The following is a 21,315-nucleotide window of genomic DNA, read 5'->3' as shown; positions in this document are numbered from 1 at the left end:
TGTCAAGAGGGGGGAGCTTGAAATCCTTGGGCATCAGGACCACCAGGAGTTCGGAAGACAGGGGGACGGAACTGAGAGAAGGAAAGCTTTGGTTTTGGTCAAGCCTACCTCTTCTTTGCCCATGAGCTTGGGCAAATTGCGGGTGACAGATCGGCGAGTTTGGCGTCGGTGCCTCTACTTCCTGACGGGCTTGGCGTTAGTGCTACTCACTTCCGTGCTATCCAGAACAGTTTGCGCCGGGGGTAGCCCGGTTTGCTGGTGATGGCTACGGACAGAAGGGGCCTGCTTGGAGTTTGTTGCTAGGATTTCGAACCTGTTCTCAAGGATCGGGGTTCCAAACTTTGACTGTCGGGGTGACGTTGACCTACCGAGCCGGGGTCCTCCCGACTTGTCTGCCCGCGGCGAGATCGGGGTAGTCGGTCTCTCCCGCCTACCATGGGGGGAGGCTTGGTTTTTTGGGAGAATTTGGGGGGCCTCTCCTCGGCCAGAGTGTTTGCTCTGGCGGCAAGACTTGGTTTGCTGCGAGGCCCGGTGCTGAGGTTGGAGTTGAGGCTGGGGCAACTGGGGGAACTACTACTGAAACTGGTACTGGGAGACCTGGTGCAGCATGTGCTGTTGATAGAGCTGAAGTTGTTGGAACTGCTGCATTTGGGCTTGCATGGCTCTCATGTACTGCATCAGGTCCTCTAACTGGTTCGGGCTGGCCACTGGGGGCACAACTGAAGGTTCGGTGAACGTCATTCCAACTGTAGTAGGGAGTGAGGCCATGACAGGTGCCATTGTGGGAGGCACGTTCAAGCTGGGGATTTCGTCCGCTAAGAGGGGGACGGTGAACTGTCCGATACAGACAGTAGGAAGCTGGGGTTGTTCCCTGGAGTTATCCATCCCGTGCTTCGATCGACATTGCTAGGGGAAGCCATGAATGTTGGATTGTTTCAAGGAAGAAGAAGGAACTGAAAGAATTTAGAGGGAAAGGCTTTTTGAAGCATTTCCCACAGATGACACCAAATGATGTAGCACTATCCAGGCACTCCTAGCTGACCGCTGACTTTCTCCTTGCTGGCAATGAACGACACCTGGGAAGATAAAAGGAAAGATTCCCAGGGATTTACCTGGTGGGAATACTCCGATGCTTAAGTTAGTACTGTGTATGGGAAGTAAAGGGAAAAACGAAGGCTAAGAGTGGAGGTCGCACAGTTTTCCTGTACTCGAGAGATTGGAGGTTTCAAGAAGCTTCTCCTCTGCCTTGAGGGCTTTTATAGGGGTGCTCCTTGGGAGATCGGACATAACCACCACTGGGCCCCCTGCCACAGCCGTTACCTGCCAGGGCTGCGCAGGTGGCCGTTGTGACATACTCTTTACCCGGGTGAGTGACACATCTCCAAAGTGATAGGCACGCCTCCGCCTACTGGGAGACGTGGGCGCAGACTGTCGAAAGGATAGGGACTGCGCCGTCAGTAAGGGATATGGCGCAGTCTGATTGGTACAACCTGTCAGATAGAATCATCCCGTGGAATGCTCGTGCGACCCACTTGCGAGCTACTTTGCAACGAGCTCGGAATACTTCAGGAGTACCCTTAGTAGAATTAGTCATCGGGATGACTTGTCTATTTGGGAGTTCGGGCGAGCTGGTTTTCTTAGCTTGCGAGCTGAAGTTGCCTCGGAATATCCCTTTGGGGGTAGCTCAAGGAACTTGGAGCTTGCGTCATGACGAGCTGCTTTATGGGCCTGTTACTTAGCTGTACCAGGCCACAATGCTGAGCTGTCGCTTGTGTCGGGTCAGTGTCCACGTGTCACCGTCTCATAGATCAGGTCAAATCATCCTTCATCGAGACTCAAACATCGCTTCTGGTATCCCATGCCGCTGTTGTAATTTGCAGCAGAAAACTAATGCGAAACAAGACCAAACCCAACTCCTTAAACCCTCTTATCTACTCAGCAGAAAGAAAACTGATGCCAAACTAGTCCCAAACCCACCTTTAAACCTTATAGCCACTGCTTTTTTTTTTTTTTTTTTAAAGCAGAAAAACAGGCCTGAGCAACACTCCCTCCGCCTCAACTTGCAGTACGAAACCAGATCCAATCTGCCCAAACTTGAACCCAACCTAGCTGAACCTAATTTCACCTAACCCAACGTATTCAAACCAACTTAAACATAGACCCAACTCAACTTAACCCGACCTAACGTAGCTGAACCTGACTTGGAGTCCACATTTTTAGAATTGAAAGATGCTTTAGATAAGTTCATATCTGCTTTTTCACAGGTGACATTGTGCTATTTACATCTCTTCATATTAGAATATTTTTTTTAAAAATATTATTTGGGAAGTAAAATTTCATTACTTATTGCAGAGACCCTTGAACTTTCCCTCAAAGCTACTATTGCATGGCGTTCGTTCATCCTTGGTAATATTAGAAACTCATAAAAAATTATTTATTTCATATTTCTTGCTATATGTAATAGATAGACAAAATCTATTAATTTACAAAAATTATACTTATTTACTTTGTTTTTTTTTCTTTTTGTCGCTTTTCTTTACGTGATGTAGAGGAAGAGAGGAATGTATGAAGATTATAAACAACACTTTGTTTCTTTATATGTTAAAAAGAATTTCTTTTGGACTATATTTGATTTGTAGGTTGTCCAAAAAAAGTCATCTAGTGAAAAGGAAGAAGGAATATAATAAGGGTTGAATGTTGTGTTTTTGGTTTCCTTTTGTTCTTAAAATGCTGATGGAAGTCAATTGGAATTATTCACAATTTATGGATAAGATGTATCTTTTGGATGAAACATATAGGTTTTATGATTTGATTGAAGAATATATTTTCATGCATGTGTATTAATTGAAATTTTTATGGAACAATATTCACAATATATTGCACTTTTAAAAAAAAAAAGTTGGTACCTTTTTAGAGGTGGCCAAAAGTGCCTCTAAATGTCACGGCATATAGCTTTAGAGGCAGCTAAAAGTGCCTCTAAAAACTTGAAACCTTTTTAATTGAGATTTTTCTTTTTCTTAGATTTTTTAGAGGCATATAAAATTGCCTCAAAATCATTTAAAGGCGTTTGAATGTGCCTCTGAAGTGAACTTTCATAGGCACTTATAACTGTCTCCATATATGACTTTTAGCGTTAGCATAATAGAGGCAGTCATATGCCTCTAAAAATCTCTAATTCTCAGCCAACCGCCTCTAAAACATTTAACAACAGGGCTTTTAGAGGCAACACTTGACCGCCTTCTATTTCTTTTAGAGGCATTTGGAAGCTTAGAGGCAGTTATGGCTACCTCTAAAGATAAATTTTCCAGTAGAGCCTTTTGTTAGCTTTTTAGTAACAAAGACATTGAAGTTACAAAATATCCTTATTAGTTACTATTGTTAAGGCATTACCATACATATTCTAAAGTTTCAACTTTATCCCCTCACTAATTTATTTTGCCTAACAATTTTCAAAGATTAAATTTGTCTATTCTTCTTGGATGAAGTAAGGTAAAAAGGATGAAGTGAAGTAAGAGGAAGAAAATCTTTTTTTTTTCCAAGGCATTTTAGTAAACTAGTAATTAAGCAGGTGCATTGCATGTGAAAATTTTTTCTTCATATTAATTACTTGAATTTTATATATATCATAGTTAAGATAGAAATTAAAAATTCACAAACGTAACAATATGATTAAAAATAAACTTAAATGTTTGTAGTAAATGTGCACGTGCATTGCATGTGAAAATTTTAAATTATAATAACAAATTATTATTATTATAATTAAATTTTGTATTCCATTTCTATCATAAATAAAAATAATTTTTATTTTAACAATTATTTTTATTTAATATGATGAATATATAACATTAGAAATGTTCCCAAATGTTTTCGACAAAATTCTGTATTTTTTCATTTTTGTGTTTCATATTTTTCTAAATATTTTTTATTCAATTATGACTTCATGAGTCTTTTGAAAAGTTGGATCATTGACCCGCCGACATGACTACGACAAATGAAGACTGGATCGGGAAACCAAGAGGTTAGCCCGCCAACATGACCGCGGACTAAGTACACTACTACCGATGTATAGAAACTTCACACCCCTTAACACGTTGTGGTCTAAGATACTGATGCAGATCTGTGACCGCAACTTCGCTAGGTGGCTCGAGAAGAAGAAAACCCAGGGCTACAAGATAAATTGAGACAAGTTCTGCAACTTCCACCGTGACCATGTCCACGACACTGAAAGCTGCCACAACCTTCGCTGCCACTTGGCAGACCTCATCCGATGCGGATACCTTCGTGGATTCATCAACATCAAAGAACAAAAACCTAGAGAAGAACCACATTGCACCAACAAGCCCGCAGCTCAAGCTTCTCCAGTTAGTGTCATCACCGTCATCTCGAGTGGTACAACCCATAAAAAGGAAAATCTAGGCACAGAAAATCTATCCCGGGAGCCGAACCGCTAGGACTAAAACATACCAATGACCATCGATGCGTGAATAGTAATGGTGACTGGACTATACAAAATTCAATAAATAATGAACCTCTTCAAGCACAAACGACTAAACACCCGTACATAGCTCGACTTAACTACACATTGACCAACAACCACAGCTTGGTGACCTCACAAAAAGACCCAACCGACCGCAAATGGTTGAGGCTAGAACATGCCCTCAATGGGTACCACGAGAACGACATCCCTGCCATGGCAAAAGGACAGCCATCAAACTCCGCAGACCCACCCGACTCACAATCGGAGCAAAGCTAACTGAGGACCAAGGTTAGCCCAACCAAAGAGAGCAAAGCTCTCCAAGACCAGAGGCCACCGAGCTCCCCGACAACGTTGAGAGCTTCGAATCACCGTGACTATCATAAGACCAAGGCCACTAAGCCAGGAACTTTGGTCAGGGAAGACTGAAGATCGAGGCCAAGCCAGAGACCTTAGCCAACAAGAACCGAAGACCTCAACCAGCATAAGACCAAGGACACTAAGCTAGGAGCTTTGGCCAGTGAAGATTGAAGACCCCAGCCAACACAAAACCGAGGTTGCTAATTTGGAGACCTCAACCAGACAGTACCGAAGACCAAGGCCATTAACCTAGAGACTTCGACCAACAAAGACCGATGACCTTGGCCAGTATGAGACCAAAGCCATAGTGAAAAGTTCAAAACTCCAAGGGAAAAGTCAAAAGCACGGTCTATGGTTCCCCACCGACCAACCTAATTCTGAAGAGCAACAATTTAGAAAAAAAAGTGGGAAAAAGCAACATAGAGAGTGCTCGGAAGAAAGGCCAAGTTTCTATTAATGTAGAGGAGTTGATACACTTATTATAAGCTTAGCATACCGAGCTATATAAAAAAAAGAGAGCATATCAATTGTCTGGTGGAGGATCCTCGACTCGCTCCTAGACATCGGTAACAGCAGCATCCCCATCAGGCTCTTCAGTGTCAAATGGGCCAAACCCTTGGATGACTTAGGCCACCTTCGAGATGACAAAGAGTGAATCCCTCTTGCCAGGATTTGGTGGCATAAACGTCTAGATCATTTTGATGAACCTCCAAAGCCCTATACTCGGAGACAACCTCTTCCTTCACTCAAGCAATCCTCGCCTCTGCCTCCTCGAGCTCCCTCCTTAGTGCATCATGTGCCTCCTTCAGATCGTGAACCTGGCCCTTCAACTTGTGGATAGTATCATCCCTCTCCTTGACACCGTGCTTCAGCTTAGCCAACTTCTCCTTCAGGTGGGCGTTCTCTATCTCTCAAGACTCATGGAATCGTTGCAACCCGCGGAGACGGTCGACGAGGCCGATGACCGAGCAAACTGATTGTAAGACATCGGATAGTTAGCATAAAAGAAGAGAAGCAAGGAACATCAAGTAAAGCTGAACTCACCGCCATGGTTTGATGTATAGTCATGCTCTCCAGGAAGCTACTGGTGCAACTGTTGGCTTCCTGCCTGATACTGGGAGCATCACACCCAGGGCAAGTTGCTCAGCCACCCCTTCTGTCTTTAGGGTGTCCTCTGGCCAAATCGACCATTGTGGCATATATATTTCGGTTGAACCCTCAACTGCAGTGCACTCTAGAGCCTCCCCCCTCTACGACGAGGACCACCCTAGTTGAATTGTAGCCTCCTTGGAGTCGTCGACCACCATGACTTCCTTCATCGACCTCGGGGGAGCATCGCCTTCCTCGCAGCTGCGGTCTTCATACGCCGAGCTCTCTCTTCAGCACCAGCCATGTCCAACAGAGTCTGGACAATTCAACACAGTTAGACAAGTTGTGTACAACAATAAAAAAAGGAAACAAAAAAAAGGGACTGCATAACCCACGAATCGGACTGGGATTGATTGGCTGAAGCGCACATCATTCCAGTCATAATCAGCAATCGGGATGATGTGTAATCTTTGATGTGCACTTGCACTATTCTCCTCACAGCAACTATCTCCTCCTCTGACAGATCGACCTAGGAAGGGCCCTTATCCTCGGTCCTCTGGATGAATAGGGAAAGGGAGAACGGCCAACCTCCTCGACACTTCACAAAGAAAAAACCGTCTTTCCAGTGCTTAATGGAAGAGGGAACCCCGACAAGCACCTTGATGTTTGTCCTAGCCGACAAATAGTTGTACCCTTTCTTGTGCTTCTTCAAGTGGAGGAATACCTAAACACCCCCTTAATGATCAGGTTTAAAAGAGAAATAAAATAAGACAAGCTAAATTGGTAAAGCAAAGAACTTGCAATTTGGTCTCGGGGCAGAGTTGAGGGCACCAAGAACCGAGAAAAATGAAGTGGATGGTTCATGTAGTAAGTCCACCCACCTAGCCACGCCACGTTGGATGTCCAGGTGAGAAAAGGATGGGTAATGGATGTTGTATCTAAAATCCAGACATAGAATATGTATCCCCACCATGCACTCATCATGTTGACTATATTGTACTGTCGTTTCAAGGGATTGCCTTGATCATACTTCAGTACTGATGTACCAACAATTTCATAGTCTATGAGTTGGCACATTACATTAGTAGGGCCTAATATGTCGTCTGCCGAACAAATCGAAAAGAAGAAATCCAATATCAGATGTGATGCCCCGGTACCTAGATGAGGCCATGATGATTCACACAACAATCTGTCATGCCAAGTTGGAAACCTCTTTATTCTTGATGCTATTAATAATCCAATCATCACATGACATGCAACCCGACACAAGGAAAACCCTTCTCTGGACTGTCTTTGCTTACAACTATAAATTACCAAGCTATACCCATTTCTCTTTTACTCTTGCAAATGTATGCTAGTGTTCTGATACAAGAGTAGTACTTGTGTTGCGGCAACCTGATCATTTTATCTTGAGAAGTGCCCACCTCTTTAACCTAAGTTGAATTGTGATTGTAATTCAGTGGCTTTTGTCAATGCTATATATTGATATGTATGATAAATAGTAATTAATGTTTTATAAAGTTAGAGTTAAAATCAAAATTAAACTTTTTCACTTGAGGGCTTAATTTATGTTTTATGAACCTACAAATATATATATATATATAGTCTTCCAAAAATCAACATGTTTGGCGACTGGAATATGTTTAGCCATCAAATTTAGTAGTGCTTTTAAAAGATTAGTTTCCCACTGTTAGCTCCGTTTATCTTAGCTTGTCTGGAATATTTATTGTTATACATATGTAGATAATCTACACTTTCAAAGGGTCAATGTCACCATAACTGGGGACCATTTTATAACAATCATCTACTACCAAGCGATGGGTTTATCACACTGCCTTGTAAATCAAGTGGAGACCAGATCATCTCTAATCAATACAGGCACAATTGTACATTGATAATACTTGTATAATTTTGTGAATATTAAGGAGGCAGAAATTAAATTTATTATAGATCATCTCAAAGTCGGTGGGACAAACTAACATACCAATTGAACCACGTCTGCTCTATGCCATTCTCGAGATTCTCTGTCGTCTCAGCAAGTAATTCAATCACCAGTAACAATTTTCATAACAGAAGAATCGGCAGTTTTTGGCACCTCAATTTTATTAGGGGGACGGACCCAGTATCCAGTGAGTCTATCTACCTAGCTTGGATGTGATGCCCTACCAACTGCTATTGGTGCATGCCTTGGGCCTGGATGAGCACTCAACCACATCCAAGCAGGCCCACCTCCTTAATTAACATACACATACAGCCGTCAGTATTTTTTCAAATCCAATGGTCACAGCATGGTATGATTTTGCAATTTTCCATTCCATCCTTGATCCTCTAATCCAAGACAAGGAAAGCTACTCTTGCGTGGTGTGTCTCCTCTTACAATTGTATATAACTGACCTACCCCAACCACACTAACTCAATCAATCTGGCTTAGAGTTCTCAGACCAAGTCTAGATCTCTTCTCAAATTCTTAGTCATGATTAATCACAAGAAGCTCGTTGCCATGGCAAGAAAATGGCAGAAGTTGGCTGCCATCGGCAGGAGAAGGATTTCATCAGCAAGGGCTACAACTCACCGAAGAAGTGATGAAGACAAGTGCAGCGAATTGGTGGCCGATAAGGGCCATTTCGTTGTGTATACTGCTGATAATAGACGTTTTGTCATTCCCTTGGCTTATCTCAGCAACCCCATCTTTATAGAATTACTCAGAATATCTGAAGAGGAGTTTGGTCTACCAAGCGATGGGCCCATTACGTTGCCCTGCGATGCAGTCTTGGCGGAGTACATCATCTCCTTGGTGCAACGACGCCCCTCTCGAGATCTAGAGAAGACTCTACTTATGTCCTTGGCTACTTGTCGGTGCCCGCCATCTTCATCTCTCCATCAACAACCTAACCCGCCTTTACTTGTCAATTAATTTTGAAATTTCTACTTCTATTTTACACATTTGTACATAATAATCGACAAAAATCTAAAATTTTGAGGCAATACAAATAGTTTTTTCATTCCTACACTTTACTTCAGCCATTATCAACAGAAGAAAATTAAATACAGGAGACAACCTTACCCGCATCTTCTTGCAAAGAATTAATTGTATTTTTATTCATATTTGTTCAAAAAAAATAGCATTTGTTCGTGTATAGATATAAAATTTGGGCAGTTGAGATCGATGGAGGCCCAACTTACGCCTGTCCAGTAAAACCTGAGTTCTTCTGGGCCTTTAATGAAAAACCAGCCCAAAGCTCAGAATAATCTCAAGGGGTTGGTGGGGCAAGTCAAGATTGATTTATTGGTGTCAGCTTATATGTTAAGGCCAGCCTGCTAATTATGAATTCACATCTGCACCATTCTAACCTGTAACTACTAAACCACCGATCGAGAATAAACAACTCACAAGAAATGGTATGTGGTTTAATTAGCTTATGAATCATCAGGCTCGGACCAAACTACGGGCTTCGTTTCTGCCCTTCCCTTATTTGTAGCGGGCTAAAAACTATAGGCGTTGTACGTGGGCCTGTCCAGAATAGGACAATCTTATTTCCATCCTATGCTTGACCCCAATCTTCTCAGTCGCCCTAAGTACGGCTCATTGGATATTTAGGCCATATTTGATTTACTGTTTTGGGCCTCATTCTCTTAATTCTTGTTCATTCTAGGCACAAATAACATTAGAGTGTTTGGTTACAATATTTTTGCCCAAGGCCACATTCTTTTTAGAATGAAAAGTCAGTCCCATAGAACAAAAATTGACTACCCTGCAACATGAAAAGTAATCATGCCCCATCTTGTTCATTTCATTCTTCGAGGAAACACTTTTATGAATGCACTTTTGTAAAAATACTTTTACATGAAAACACTTTTACGAAAGCACTTTTATGGAAGTACTTTTATGAAAGCACTTTTATGAAAGTACTTTTTATAAAAACACTTTTATGGAAGCACTTTTATAAAAGTACATTACTAACACATTTAAGAAAGTACTTTTATAAAAGCACTTTTACGAAAGTACTTTTATAAAAGAACTTCTGTGGAAGTACTTTTACGAAATCATTTTTACGAAAGTACTTTTAGAAAATCACTTTTACTAAAGTATTTTTATAAAAGCAATTCTATGGAAGTACTTTTACGAAAGAACTTTTATAAAAGCACCTTACAAAAGTACTTTCATGGAAGACAAAAATACTTATAAAAGTACTTTTATAAAAGCACTTTTATGAAAGTACTTTTATGAAAGAACTTTTATGGAAGTACCTTTACGAAATCACTTTTATGAAAGTACTTTTATAAAGTCACTTTTACTAAAGTACTTTCATAAAAGCAGTTTTATGAAAGTACTTTTACGAAAGCACTTTTATAAAAGCACTTTTAAGAAAGTATTTTTATAAAAGAACTTTTATGGAAGCACTTTTACAAAAGCATTTTTATGAAAGCACTTTTGTGAAAGAACAAAAGCACTTTTAGGAAAGTACTTTTACAAAAGCTCTTTTACAAAAGTACTTTTATAAAAGCATTTTTACGAAAGTAATTTCATAAAAGCATATTTACGAAAGTAGTTTTACAAAACATCTATGCCAATTAGGATCCATAGGATGGTTCTTCAACAAGAACCAAATTCTTTAGCAAGAATGGAGTAGAGGGCTGGTGAGCACGACTTCAGATTGCTTCTTCTACCAAGAAGCAATATCAAGAACAATTTTTTATCACTCCCACAAGTGGAAATTGAACTGGGTAGGGGCGGCAAGAACAGGGAAGAACTCTGCAGATTGTTGTCTTGTATCTAGTGTGTTTTTCCTGTCCGCCCTACTCTCTTATTTATAGCCTTAAAGAGACAACCTTCTAATCTGATTAGGAGTTTCCTGATCCAAATATTTATTTGGATATGGACTCTTTAAGTGATAAGGATAATCCCTTATCTTATCTGTAGTTTAAGATCAACTTAATCTTAATCAAATTAGGAGTTTCCTTATCCATATCTTTATTTGGATCTGAACTCCTTAAGTGGATAAGACTTATCCTCTTATCCTTATCTACTGATCCAAACCCAGATCCGCCCCTATTTAATTAATCTAATTAACCCAGTTCAAAATTGGGCTTTAGGCAAGTTTATGTGCTCACTTAGCCTCTTAACTTACTGTCAAATTGGCTCTCTTTGTATGGCATGGGACCCAAACATTGATCTACACATCAGCCACACGGGTTCAACTTAGCCTTTGTTACAAGGCCTGGCCGAATTTACTGTAGGAGACAGTGAACCCCTGAGTTCATCACAAGCTCTTTTAAAAAAGTACTTTTATAAAAGCATTTTTACGAAAGTAATTTCATAAAAGCACATTTACGAAAGTAGTTTTACAAAACATCTATGCCAATTAGCAAGCATTGGCTGTTGGAGACCTAGGTTGGTGGTTTGTGAATACCGACAATTTTTTTTTTTTTTGAAGAATGAAAATGAGCAACACAAGACACTTGTCAATCTGAAAAGAATTCATTTTTAGGAAAAAAGTGCTTGGTTCATAGCAATATTTTCTCATTTTGCCTAGTTTTACCCATTCTTTTCCATTTTAGAATTTCATCTTGGGTAAGAATGAAAAATGATGAGAATTGAACCAAACATGGCCTTAGTTTCTTGTTTAGAATTGGGAATATAAACCTTCAGCGGAACTTTCATCATGAGCCATAACATAAACAGATATAGTAAATTCCATTTTCTAGTTGAATACTCCTTGGCCTCCCTAGGCCCCAACTTTGATACAGTATTTTGGTTATTAGTTTGGTCTTCCTCACGATCTCTAAGAAGGATATTAAGACCATTGTTATGGGTACAGGGTACCACTATTAGGTTAGGAGTGAGTAAATGGTTAGGTTCTACCTAGAATTGAATGGAAACGACCTCAAACTGGTCTTAAACCGACTCTACCTAATCTTTTATTGGGTAAGGTCTGGTTCCATATTCTTGGAACCGATATCCCCATGTAGGCCAGTTCTAGGGTCTAGGCGATTACCCTACCTAAACCGACTCAATGAGCTAGCCTTGGTTGGCCTTGGTGGAACTTGCCTTGGATTTGAATTTTCTTTGAAATAAATGCCAAAATACTTTTGGAAATTTGAAGATTTGAACCCAACCACTCATTGTTACAGAGGCCGTTGTCTCACTTGACCATTGAGTTATTTAAGTGATTTGGTCATGTATTTTCATTTTAATATTTCAATGTGTACGATATGTGATATAAAAGGTAATATTTATAAAATTTAAATTTAAATTATAAGTTTTGAACCATATAATGGTAATCTATACATATCAAGTTACTTAATTTAATCAATAAAGATAATATAAGTTTTAAACTATATATTATATTTAAAACTTTGGAGAAAATGAAGCTAACTACAGAGCGGCTATAGCCGGACAATGTGCCACTCATTAGCTTCTCGGGGAACATCATCAAACCGGAGGGAAGAATCACCCTACCAATCTAAAGGGATGAGAGATCCATCATATGGATGGTCAAACCCTGCAAGAAGGTTGGGCAAAATTTAAAAAATTTCTCTCTTTCCCATCTGGGAATCGCATTCCCTATTTTAGAAAACTGCATTTTCAAGGATCCTTCTTGAATCAAATCGGACCAGATCTGAAACCAAAAGGGAGGAGAGGGATATACTTGATACGAAGTAGTAGTAACTCCCAATAAAGGTGTTCACTTCCAAGGAGATAACCAAAACCTGCTTCCACTGAAGATGACACAGTGTGTGGTGAAGTAGGATCCACAGGATGGTTCTTCAGCAAGAACCAAATTCTTCAGCAAGAATGGAGTAGAGGGCTGGTAAGCACGACTTCAGATTGCTTCTTCTACCAAGAAGCAATATCAAGAACAATTCTTGATCACTCCCACAAGTGGAAATCGAACTGGGTAGGGGCAGCAAGAACATGGAAGAACTCTGCAGATTGTTGTCTTGTATCTGGTGTGTTTTTCATGTCCGCCCTGCTCTCTTATTTATAGCCTTAAAGAGACAACCTTCTAATCTGATTAGGAGTTTCCTGATCCAAATATTTATTTGGATATTGACTCTTTAAGTGATCAGGATAATCCCTTATCTTATCTATAGTTTAAGATCAGCTTAATCTTAATCAAATTAGGAGTTTCCTGATCCAAATCTTTATTTGGATCTGAACTCCTTAAGTGGATAAGACTTATCCTCTTATCCTTATCTACTGATCCAAACCCAGATCCGCCCCTATTTAATTAATCTAGTTAACCCAGTTCGAAATTAGGCTTTAGGCAAGTTTATGTGCTCACTTAACCTCTTAACTTGCTGCCCAGTTGGCTCTCTTTGTATGGCATGGGACCCAAACATTGATTTACACATCAGCCACATGGGTTCAACCTAGCCTTTGTTACAAGGCCTAGCCGAATTTACTGTAGGAGACAGTGAACCCCTGAGTCCATCACTATGAACTCTTAATGGGCCTAACATTTACACTAAATGGTCATCGAGTCTAGCCACCTTATGAAAACCCAAGGACTGTGGGCAGATGCAGGATTAGCCTATCAGGTATTACCCTCAATGTTCTTACACTTAACCTCTCAACACATAATGATCAAACAGTACTCGATAAGAGAGGATCTCTCCCTCAGTTGCAAGGAACAGTGCCGCACTCTCTACTAACATGGATCCCGGGAAATAAAACCTTTTGCAAACATTTTGAAACCATAATATATATATATATATATATATATATATATATATATATATATTGCATAAATAAATTTCAACAGTTGAAATCAACTGCTGGCAGTTTAGGTTTCCATCAGAGAGAGTGCATTATTGATCATTCACTTTGTTTAACAAAGGGGCTGATCCTGTCACTATGATCACCCACTCAGATGAATTCTCGGATTGTCCCTACATACCCAGGTTTTGACCCCCTCTAAGGATCTCACTGATTGGCATATCAAAGATAGCCTGATCCGACACCTAGTACAGTACCATAATCGAGTCTAGGGGTCAGGTGTAGCATTCCGGTTTTGCCCATCTGTCTCCAACGTCCAGGGCAATACTAGAACTCTGGTCCAGTTCAGGGTTTCAAGAAAACCCACACTACATGTACCTCATGTCTCACCTTGGCATCTGAGACAAGCCACCCCAACCAACTTGGTGGCACATCAGTGTCAGCCTTGGCAGGATAAATCTCCCCAGATCTATCCAATGGCTGTGAAGATTCTAAACTAACACGAGTCTCATAAGTGTCCAGTTTAAGGGTATTACATAAAAACACACCACAATGATATGAATCAATTATGTACTTTATTCATTTACAATAAATGACATAATTTACATCAATCTGATTGGAGCTAAGGGCATACACTGTCTAACACAATCATGGTGGGAATGGAGCCTTGGTAGGTGACGAGGATGACCAAGCTCCTACTTGTGAAGATCAGCTCCCCCTACAATGCCATCATCGGTCGGCCGACCCTTCACACATTCAAGGAAGCTATCTCCTCCTACCGCCTCACCCTTAAGTTCCCCACCGAGCACGGTGTCAGAGTCGTTCATGGGGATTAGCAGACAACCCGAAAGTGCTATGTGGCAGCACTAATGCCGATGTCTTTGCTTGATTTTCCGCTGACATGCTCGGAATTGACCCTTTGGTCATTACTCACAAGCTGAGCATGGACCCAAGATATAGAGCAGTTCAGCAAAAAAGGATGAACTTTGCATAGGAACATTGGAAAGCCATCAGAGAGGAGGTTGACAAGCTACTTGATGTCGGCTTCATCCGAGAGGTACATTACCCTACCTGGTTGTCCAATGTGGTCATGGTAAAAAAGGATAACGGGAAGTGATGAATCTGAGTATTGACCATCTCGTCGATGCCACCATAGGTTATGAACTACTGAACTTCATGGATGCCTTCTCCAGATACAATCAAATCAAGATGCACGCCAAGGACAAGGAGAAAACCTCATTTATCACTAAGCATGACACCTACTTCTACAAAGTCATGCCCTTTGGCCTCAAGAATGTCAAAGCCACCTATCAACAGCTTGTAAACAAGGTTTTCAAGCATAAGATGTGGAGAAACATTGAAACCTACATAAATGACATGGTTGTGAAAAGCGTGAAGGATGGCCAACGCACCTCGGACCTAGTAGAGATCTTTGCCATTTTGCGGAAGTATAACATGAAGCTGAATCCCAATAAGTGTGCTTTTGGTCACCTCGGACTCAGTCAACCCTTATCTCAGAAGTGAAATTACATTATTTCCCTTATCCCATCCTTGACATGAAAAAGATATTTATTTTCTTCTCTTTCCTTTAGACATAGAGCTACTGAAAAATCTTCTGCCATTTTGTGCCCACTATGACAATATATACTCCTAGTGGAACGCCATTATATTAGCATTTAGGTTTCCGGTTATATATGCGTGAAAGTCGAGTGTTCTTTAAAAGCATGAGCATTTACACTCAAAAGGTATTCACTTGAATTGATGCCAAAGTATGGGACTGAAAATGAATTAAGTTTAAATTAATTTTGCTTTTCTTTTATTATGGGTTTTATTTTGCTTTATGCTTTTACTTATTCACAATGCAGGTGAATCAAAATAAAACTCGAAGCAAAATTAAGTAAAACAGTAAGCAAAATGAATCAAAATTTACAATTTTCTTATTTACACTTCCCATGCATGCATCTGTAATAATGCAAATGAAATTGCATTAACAATATAATATGTAGATCCCGAAATGAAGGTAAGAAAATCCCTGTTAAATCACTAATATATATTAAATACACGACTGTTGAATGAGTCAAAGGATTCAAACCTGAGCTTTTGTACCGATCCTGGTCCCTAGTGTAGGTTGAGCTGGACATCTTTTGACCACAATGATTTCAATCAAATTCACCAAACACCTTTTTATTTTCATATATTCTTCTTTACTTTTATTCCTACTTTCTTAGTCAGTGACCTATCCCCTGGGTGTTAATTTTGATATCCATGTCGCACAGATGAATTTGAACAGACAGGTGCCCTGTGTGGGGCTTGTTTGGTAAATAGTCCTTTGAAGTACAAAGGGCACAATAAGTGGCGTTCCCCCATGCAAATGAATTTGTTAAATTTCCATAATAAAAACAAGTGCAAGCAAGTTCAACAAAAATAATATATATATTTTTTGAATCATATATACATTCACGCTAACAAACACCTTAATGAACAACTTCAAAAGAAATCAAATCAAACAAGTTAAGATGGTAAACCAAAGAACTTGCAATTTCGTGTTGGAGCAGATGTGATGAAGGCACCAACCAACAAGCAAAAGGAAGTGGGGGTATCATATAATGACCCCACCCAGCTAGCCGCATTGGATGTCCAAGTGAGAAAAGGATGGGTGGTCTGAAATCCAGACATATCATGTCTCCACCATGCATATTCATCATCTTGACTCCCTTGTACTATTGTTTCATCACGAGATTATGTACTTCAGTGGTCACCAACAATTTCATACTCTATGAGCTGGCACATTAAATTAGTCGGGCCCAGTATGTCACTGCTCCAAAAGAAAGGAATTCAATATTGGATGTGATAACCCACTCAACAATCTACCATACCAAGTTGCCAATCTCTTTAGTCTTGATGGCTCTTAATAATCCAATAATCACATGACCATGCATCCCATATGCAACCCGACATAAGGAAAGCTACTCTTCTCTGGCAATTCTATATAACTAAGCTATGCCCATTGCTCTCTCTCCATCCCCAAAACAATCTCTCTTCTCTTCTCAGAAACCTCAGCAAATCTCTTCCTTTATCCTCAAGACCCTTATTTCTCTCAAGCTCACACTAGAAAACATGATCAACAACAGGAAGCTTCTTGCCATGGCAAGAAAGTGGCAGAAGTTGGCAGCCATCGGCAGGAGAAGAATCTCATCGCCAAGAGCTAAACTGCAAAGGGGTGTGGATGAGTGCAGTGCAATGGTGGCTGTTAAAGACCACTTTGTTGTGTACACAGCTGATCAGAAACGTTTCGTTATTCCATTGGCGTATCTCAACAATCCCATCTTCATTGAGTTACTCAGAATGTCCGAAGAAGAGTTTGGACTACCGAGCGATGGGCCTATCACATTGCCATGCGACTCGGCGTTTGCAGAGTACATCATCTCAATGGTGCAAAGACGTCCTTCAAGAGACTTAGAGAAGGCATTAGTTGTGACCCTATCTACATATCGGTGCTCATTATCTTCTTCTCTCCATCAAGATCCCAGTAATTGGCCAATACTTGTCAATGGTTTTTGAACAAGCCATATATTGCTATGACCCATTGGGACCATGCAATATATTCAAATACTCTTCTTTTTTTTTTTTAATTTGTAAATAGTTATACATATACAAATTCTGTAGCTGTATGATCAGCAGAATTTTTGAATGAAAAATATCGAGTTCACTTATTCATCCAAAATGTATATTGGTGTTTCCCTACAAGAATATTACTTGTTCCGGCAACCTGATCTTTTATCTTGAGAAGTGTCCACCTCTTTAATTTAATGCCCTAATAAGTCACTTATCTGGATAAATGCACTTAGCTGGGTAAGTGTTTCTTAAGAAAGATTTACCCGGGTAAGTACATTTACCCATTTTCTTTTATTTCTCATGTAAATAAGGCAATGGCCATCTTAGCCATAAAATTTCCATTATTAAAAGGGTATTTTGTCCCATCCAAGTATTAGCAATTTTCTCTTAGATGGGAAAGTTAGTTTACCCAGCTGAAAGATGGGTATACCCTGACAATAAGTTTTCACTCATCCCCATATAAATCTGAAAAATGAACATGGGTTTCTTGGTCAATGATAATCAAAATCCCATTGACCAACTTTCCCCTCTCTCAAAATCCAAAAAAAGAATGCCCCCTAAATATAATTGTAATTGTGATCCAGTGGTTTCTATCCTTGCTATTGATATATATAATATTTATCAGTTAATGTTATAGAAAGTTTGAGCTAAAATGAAAATTAAACATTTTTGTTTAAGAGCTAAACCATTAATTTTGCACAGGGTGGTTGGGACTGACAATCCGGATCGATCTACCCTTTTGTGAGCCCTACCAACCAAATAAACTTCCAAAATCAACATGTCTGGAATGAAATAAAAACATCAAGCTACATATAGCAGCTTTACATCCTAAATTGGACCTTAAATGGTGGGTTATGAATTTCCATTGAATTTATTGTGGATGAGTCAAGGATTCTTAATTTTTGCTTATATGAAATATTTATTGCTATATATATGCAGACAAATTATGCTCTTAAAAGAGGAAATTAGAATCCTTATCTTATTAATTACATGCATATGTTATAAACGAGTTCCTCTAAACAGGAAACTAGATTTGTTATCTAATTTATTTTGTGCTGGAATTCTAGTCTTTGTGATAAAGTTAGTGCAACTATTGCAGAGGACCAATGAGTCTGGGTGCCACAGTACTGCACTAGCTTGCATATGGATATAAGGTTATAATAGCTGGGCTCAGATTGCTCTCTTAATTTTGACATGGATGCGGTTGGACCTGGTCAGGTAAGTGATGATCTCCATCAAGGTGTTAAATATCAAATCGGATAATGAACTGGTTAAGGTTCGGTTCTTGGGTTGAACGGTCTGATTGTCGAATCAAACAGGTGGTTCATTCTAACAAAAGAATAAAAAATAAAACATGGTCAAAACTGTTGAACAGTTCAAACGGTTCAACCACCAGGATCAGTGATTTGCTGACCAAATCAACGTTTTTTGAAAAAATTCTGGTTTTAGAGAAAAATGGAACTGGTTGACCGGTTCTAGGTTTTTCTGGTCCGACCATCCGGTCCAGTCCGGTTTTGAAAACCATGATCGCCATTCCCCATGTTAGATTGGAGTTGAATCTGCTTGTAACGGACAACACTATTTACAAGTTTGCTAAACCGTATGAACCACATATAAAGCAAATATTTGATATATGGCATTGCTGATTTGACACCTTTACAAGTCACAAAATCTCTATCTTCATTCTTTTTATCCTTTTATCTTTACTTTAATAATATTATTTGTCTCTTTAGACATCCTTAATTTTGTTCTAATAAATAGAGAGGATTAAGAGGCCCTACATGTACGCTAGTTTATTTGTATCTTGGCCCCAACATCTTTGAGGATAAGATTAGTTGTATATACGTATGGTTTATACTTAACTGAATGGATCCAGTTTCTCTGCCAATTTTACACAATCATGATGCCAGCACCAAACACACCTTCAACTTGGTTACCAGTCAAATAGAGTCTCATAGGATTTGAGTTGGCCCTACAAGTTTCAAGCAATAACCCATCTATTTGATGTTTTATCTAAATGATTCAGAGCATCTATCAGGGTTTAGTTTTGGGCTAATAATTGAACATTAATGTCCCATAGAAGAACCTTTTTTGTGGTTTTTCTCTAAACAAACAGCAAAAAGGTGAAAAAATAGTTGTCTAACAGAATAAAAATGTTTGGATAAAAGGCACATTAATTGGGACATGTATCATACAGCTATTACGTGCTCACTCATTATGCTTATCTATGTACCTATTACATCCGGACCCGTTTAATAGGTTAAGGCGAATCGACTAAAAGAACCAAAAGAAAGGGAATAGTGTATGATCTCCACTACGGCCAGCCTAGCTAGTCACATTGGATGTTTAATTTGGTTGGAGAAGGATGGATCCATGATTAACTTTATTCCGACTTATGAGAAGCAAAAACCATCTAATCTGCCTACAACAAAACATGCAGCTCCCCACCACTTGCCTTCCTTGCTTTCTACTACTGCTTTGAATTTTTTGGTGCTTCAGGGTGCATGCATTCTATCTTTCTAGGAATAATATCTTATTCCAATAACCACAAACATTTGTAGGATTTATGAGCTGGAACTAAATTGATTAGACCTAGTATGTCGAAAAATTGTAAGGGGTAGGAAAATTGAGAATCAAGTAATGAATGTAATGGCCCTACTACCTTCATGAAGGTATATATAGTTATGACTTAACAACATCCAAACATGTCCACCTCTACAATGTCAGATCAATCCTACCAAAATTTCACATGACTTAATTTGTTTCCCATGCAACCTAACACAAAGGAAAGATACTCTTGCATGGTTTTGTCTCCTCTGCAATTATATATAACTGAGCTATTCCCATTTTCTTCTCCATCAAACAAATTTCCTCAGCAACATATTCCTTATTAGCAAACAAATTTCATCCTTTGTTGCTGAAGCTCTCTTTTAATCAAGTTTGCATTACAAGTCATGGTTAGCTACAAGAAACTCATTACCACGGCAAGAAAGTGGCACAAGTTAGCTGAGAGATGCGGACAAATGCAGCAAATTGGTGGCCAGTAAGGGCCATTTCGTAGTCTACACAAGCGATAAGAGACATTTTGTTATTCCGTTGGCATATCTCAGCAATCCTATCTTCATAGAATTACTCCGAATATCTGAAGAGGAGTTTAGACTACCAAGCGATGGGCCTATCACACTGCTTTGCACAGCAGACTTTGTTGAGAAAATCATCAATTTGATGCAAAGGTTGTCCTAGTGTTTCTCACCACTTGTCGTTGCTCCTTATCTTCACTTCTCTTTCAAGAATCAAATAACCCACCTACACTTGTTATTGGATTTTAAAGCAAATTTCGTGACCAATGGAGACCGGATCTCTAATTAATACTTGATCATTTGTACATGACCAATGGTTTTCACGGCTGTCTCCGTTCTTCCTCGTCTTCTCTAGACCCCCTCTATTGGGGTCGGCTTTGCCCTTCAGACACTTGTCAGCCAAGGATTCTTTGATAACGATGTACTTCTACACCGTTTTGAAAAATTCTGCCTTGTTCTTCGGTGGTGTCTTGGCGATGGACCACTTGAGGGGTTCGGGTTGGAGGCCGTTGATGAATGGGTGCATCAAGACCGAGGGGTCAAGGTCACGGACCTTGAGTTTTTCTTTCTTGAAGCAGTCAACGTAGGACTGCAGACTCTCGCCACACTTTTGTCGGATGGACATGAGGGAGACAACAATCTTTTGGCACCATCGATTGCTGACAAAGTGGGAGAGAAAAATGTTCGAGAACTATTCCCACTGGCTGATGGAGCGAGGGGGGATCCCTGAGAACCATCGGCGGGCTGCCCCCTTGAAAGTTGCTCGGAAAGCTTAGCACGTCAAGGCGTCAGAATATCAGTATAGGAGTATTAGCACTCAGAAGCTTTCTAAGTGGTTGTCGGGGTCAGTAGTTCCATCATACATTTCTAGTGTGGGGTCCTTGAAGTGGGGTGGGAGGAGCTCCAAGGTGATGGAGTCGGTGAAGGTGTCCATTCTGTTGGACAAGGGGTTTTCATTGGTGGAGGCATCACCTCGG

The 21,315-nt window shown here is 39.9% G+C and overlaps 1 protein-coding gene and 1 pseudogene across 1 annotated transcript; both read left to right on the top strand.

The window, feature by feature from the left end:
- Positions 1–8,396: 8,396 nt before the first annotated feature.
- LOC148849453 (auxin-responsive protein SAUR64-like) lies at positions 8,397–8,837 on the top strand. Its single transcript, XM_088951413.1, has one exon. It carries the CDS (start codon positions 8,397–8,399, stop codon positions 8,835–8,837), a length of 441 nt encoding a protein of 146 aa, XP_088807539.1.
- A 7,806-nt stretch (positions 8,838–16,643) lies between these two features.
- On the top strand, positions 16,644–17,204 carry LOC148849452 (auxin-responsive protein SAUR64 pseudogene; annotated as a pseudogene).
- The last annotated feature ends 4,111 nt before the right edge of the window (positions 17,205–21,315 follow it).

Source organism: Nelumbo lutea, chromosome 6 (assembly GCF_056320005.1).
Source record: "Nelumbo lutea isolate HS-2025 chromosome 6, American lotus-T2T, whole genome shotgun sequence".
NCBI lineage: Eukaryota > Viridiplantae > Streptophyta > Magnoliopsida > Proteales > Nelumbonaceae > Nelumbo > Nelumbo lutea.
This window is presented reverse-complemented; position numbering and strand designations above follow the sequence as displayed.

Excerpts from the sequence above, each read along its gene's own strand:
- LOC148849453 (XM_088951413.1), top strand. The coding sequence starts at position 8,397 with ATGATTAATCACAAGAAGCTCGTTGCCATGGCAAGAAAATGGCAGAAG.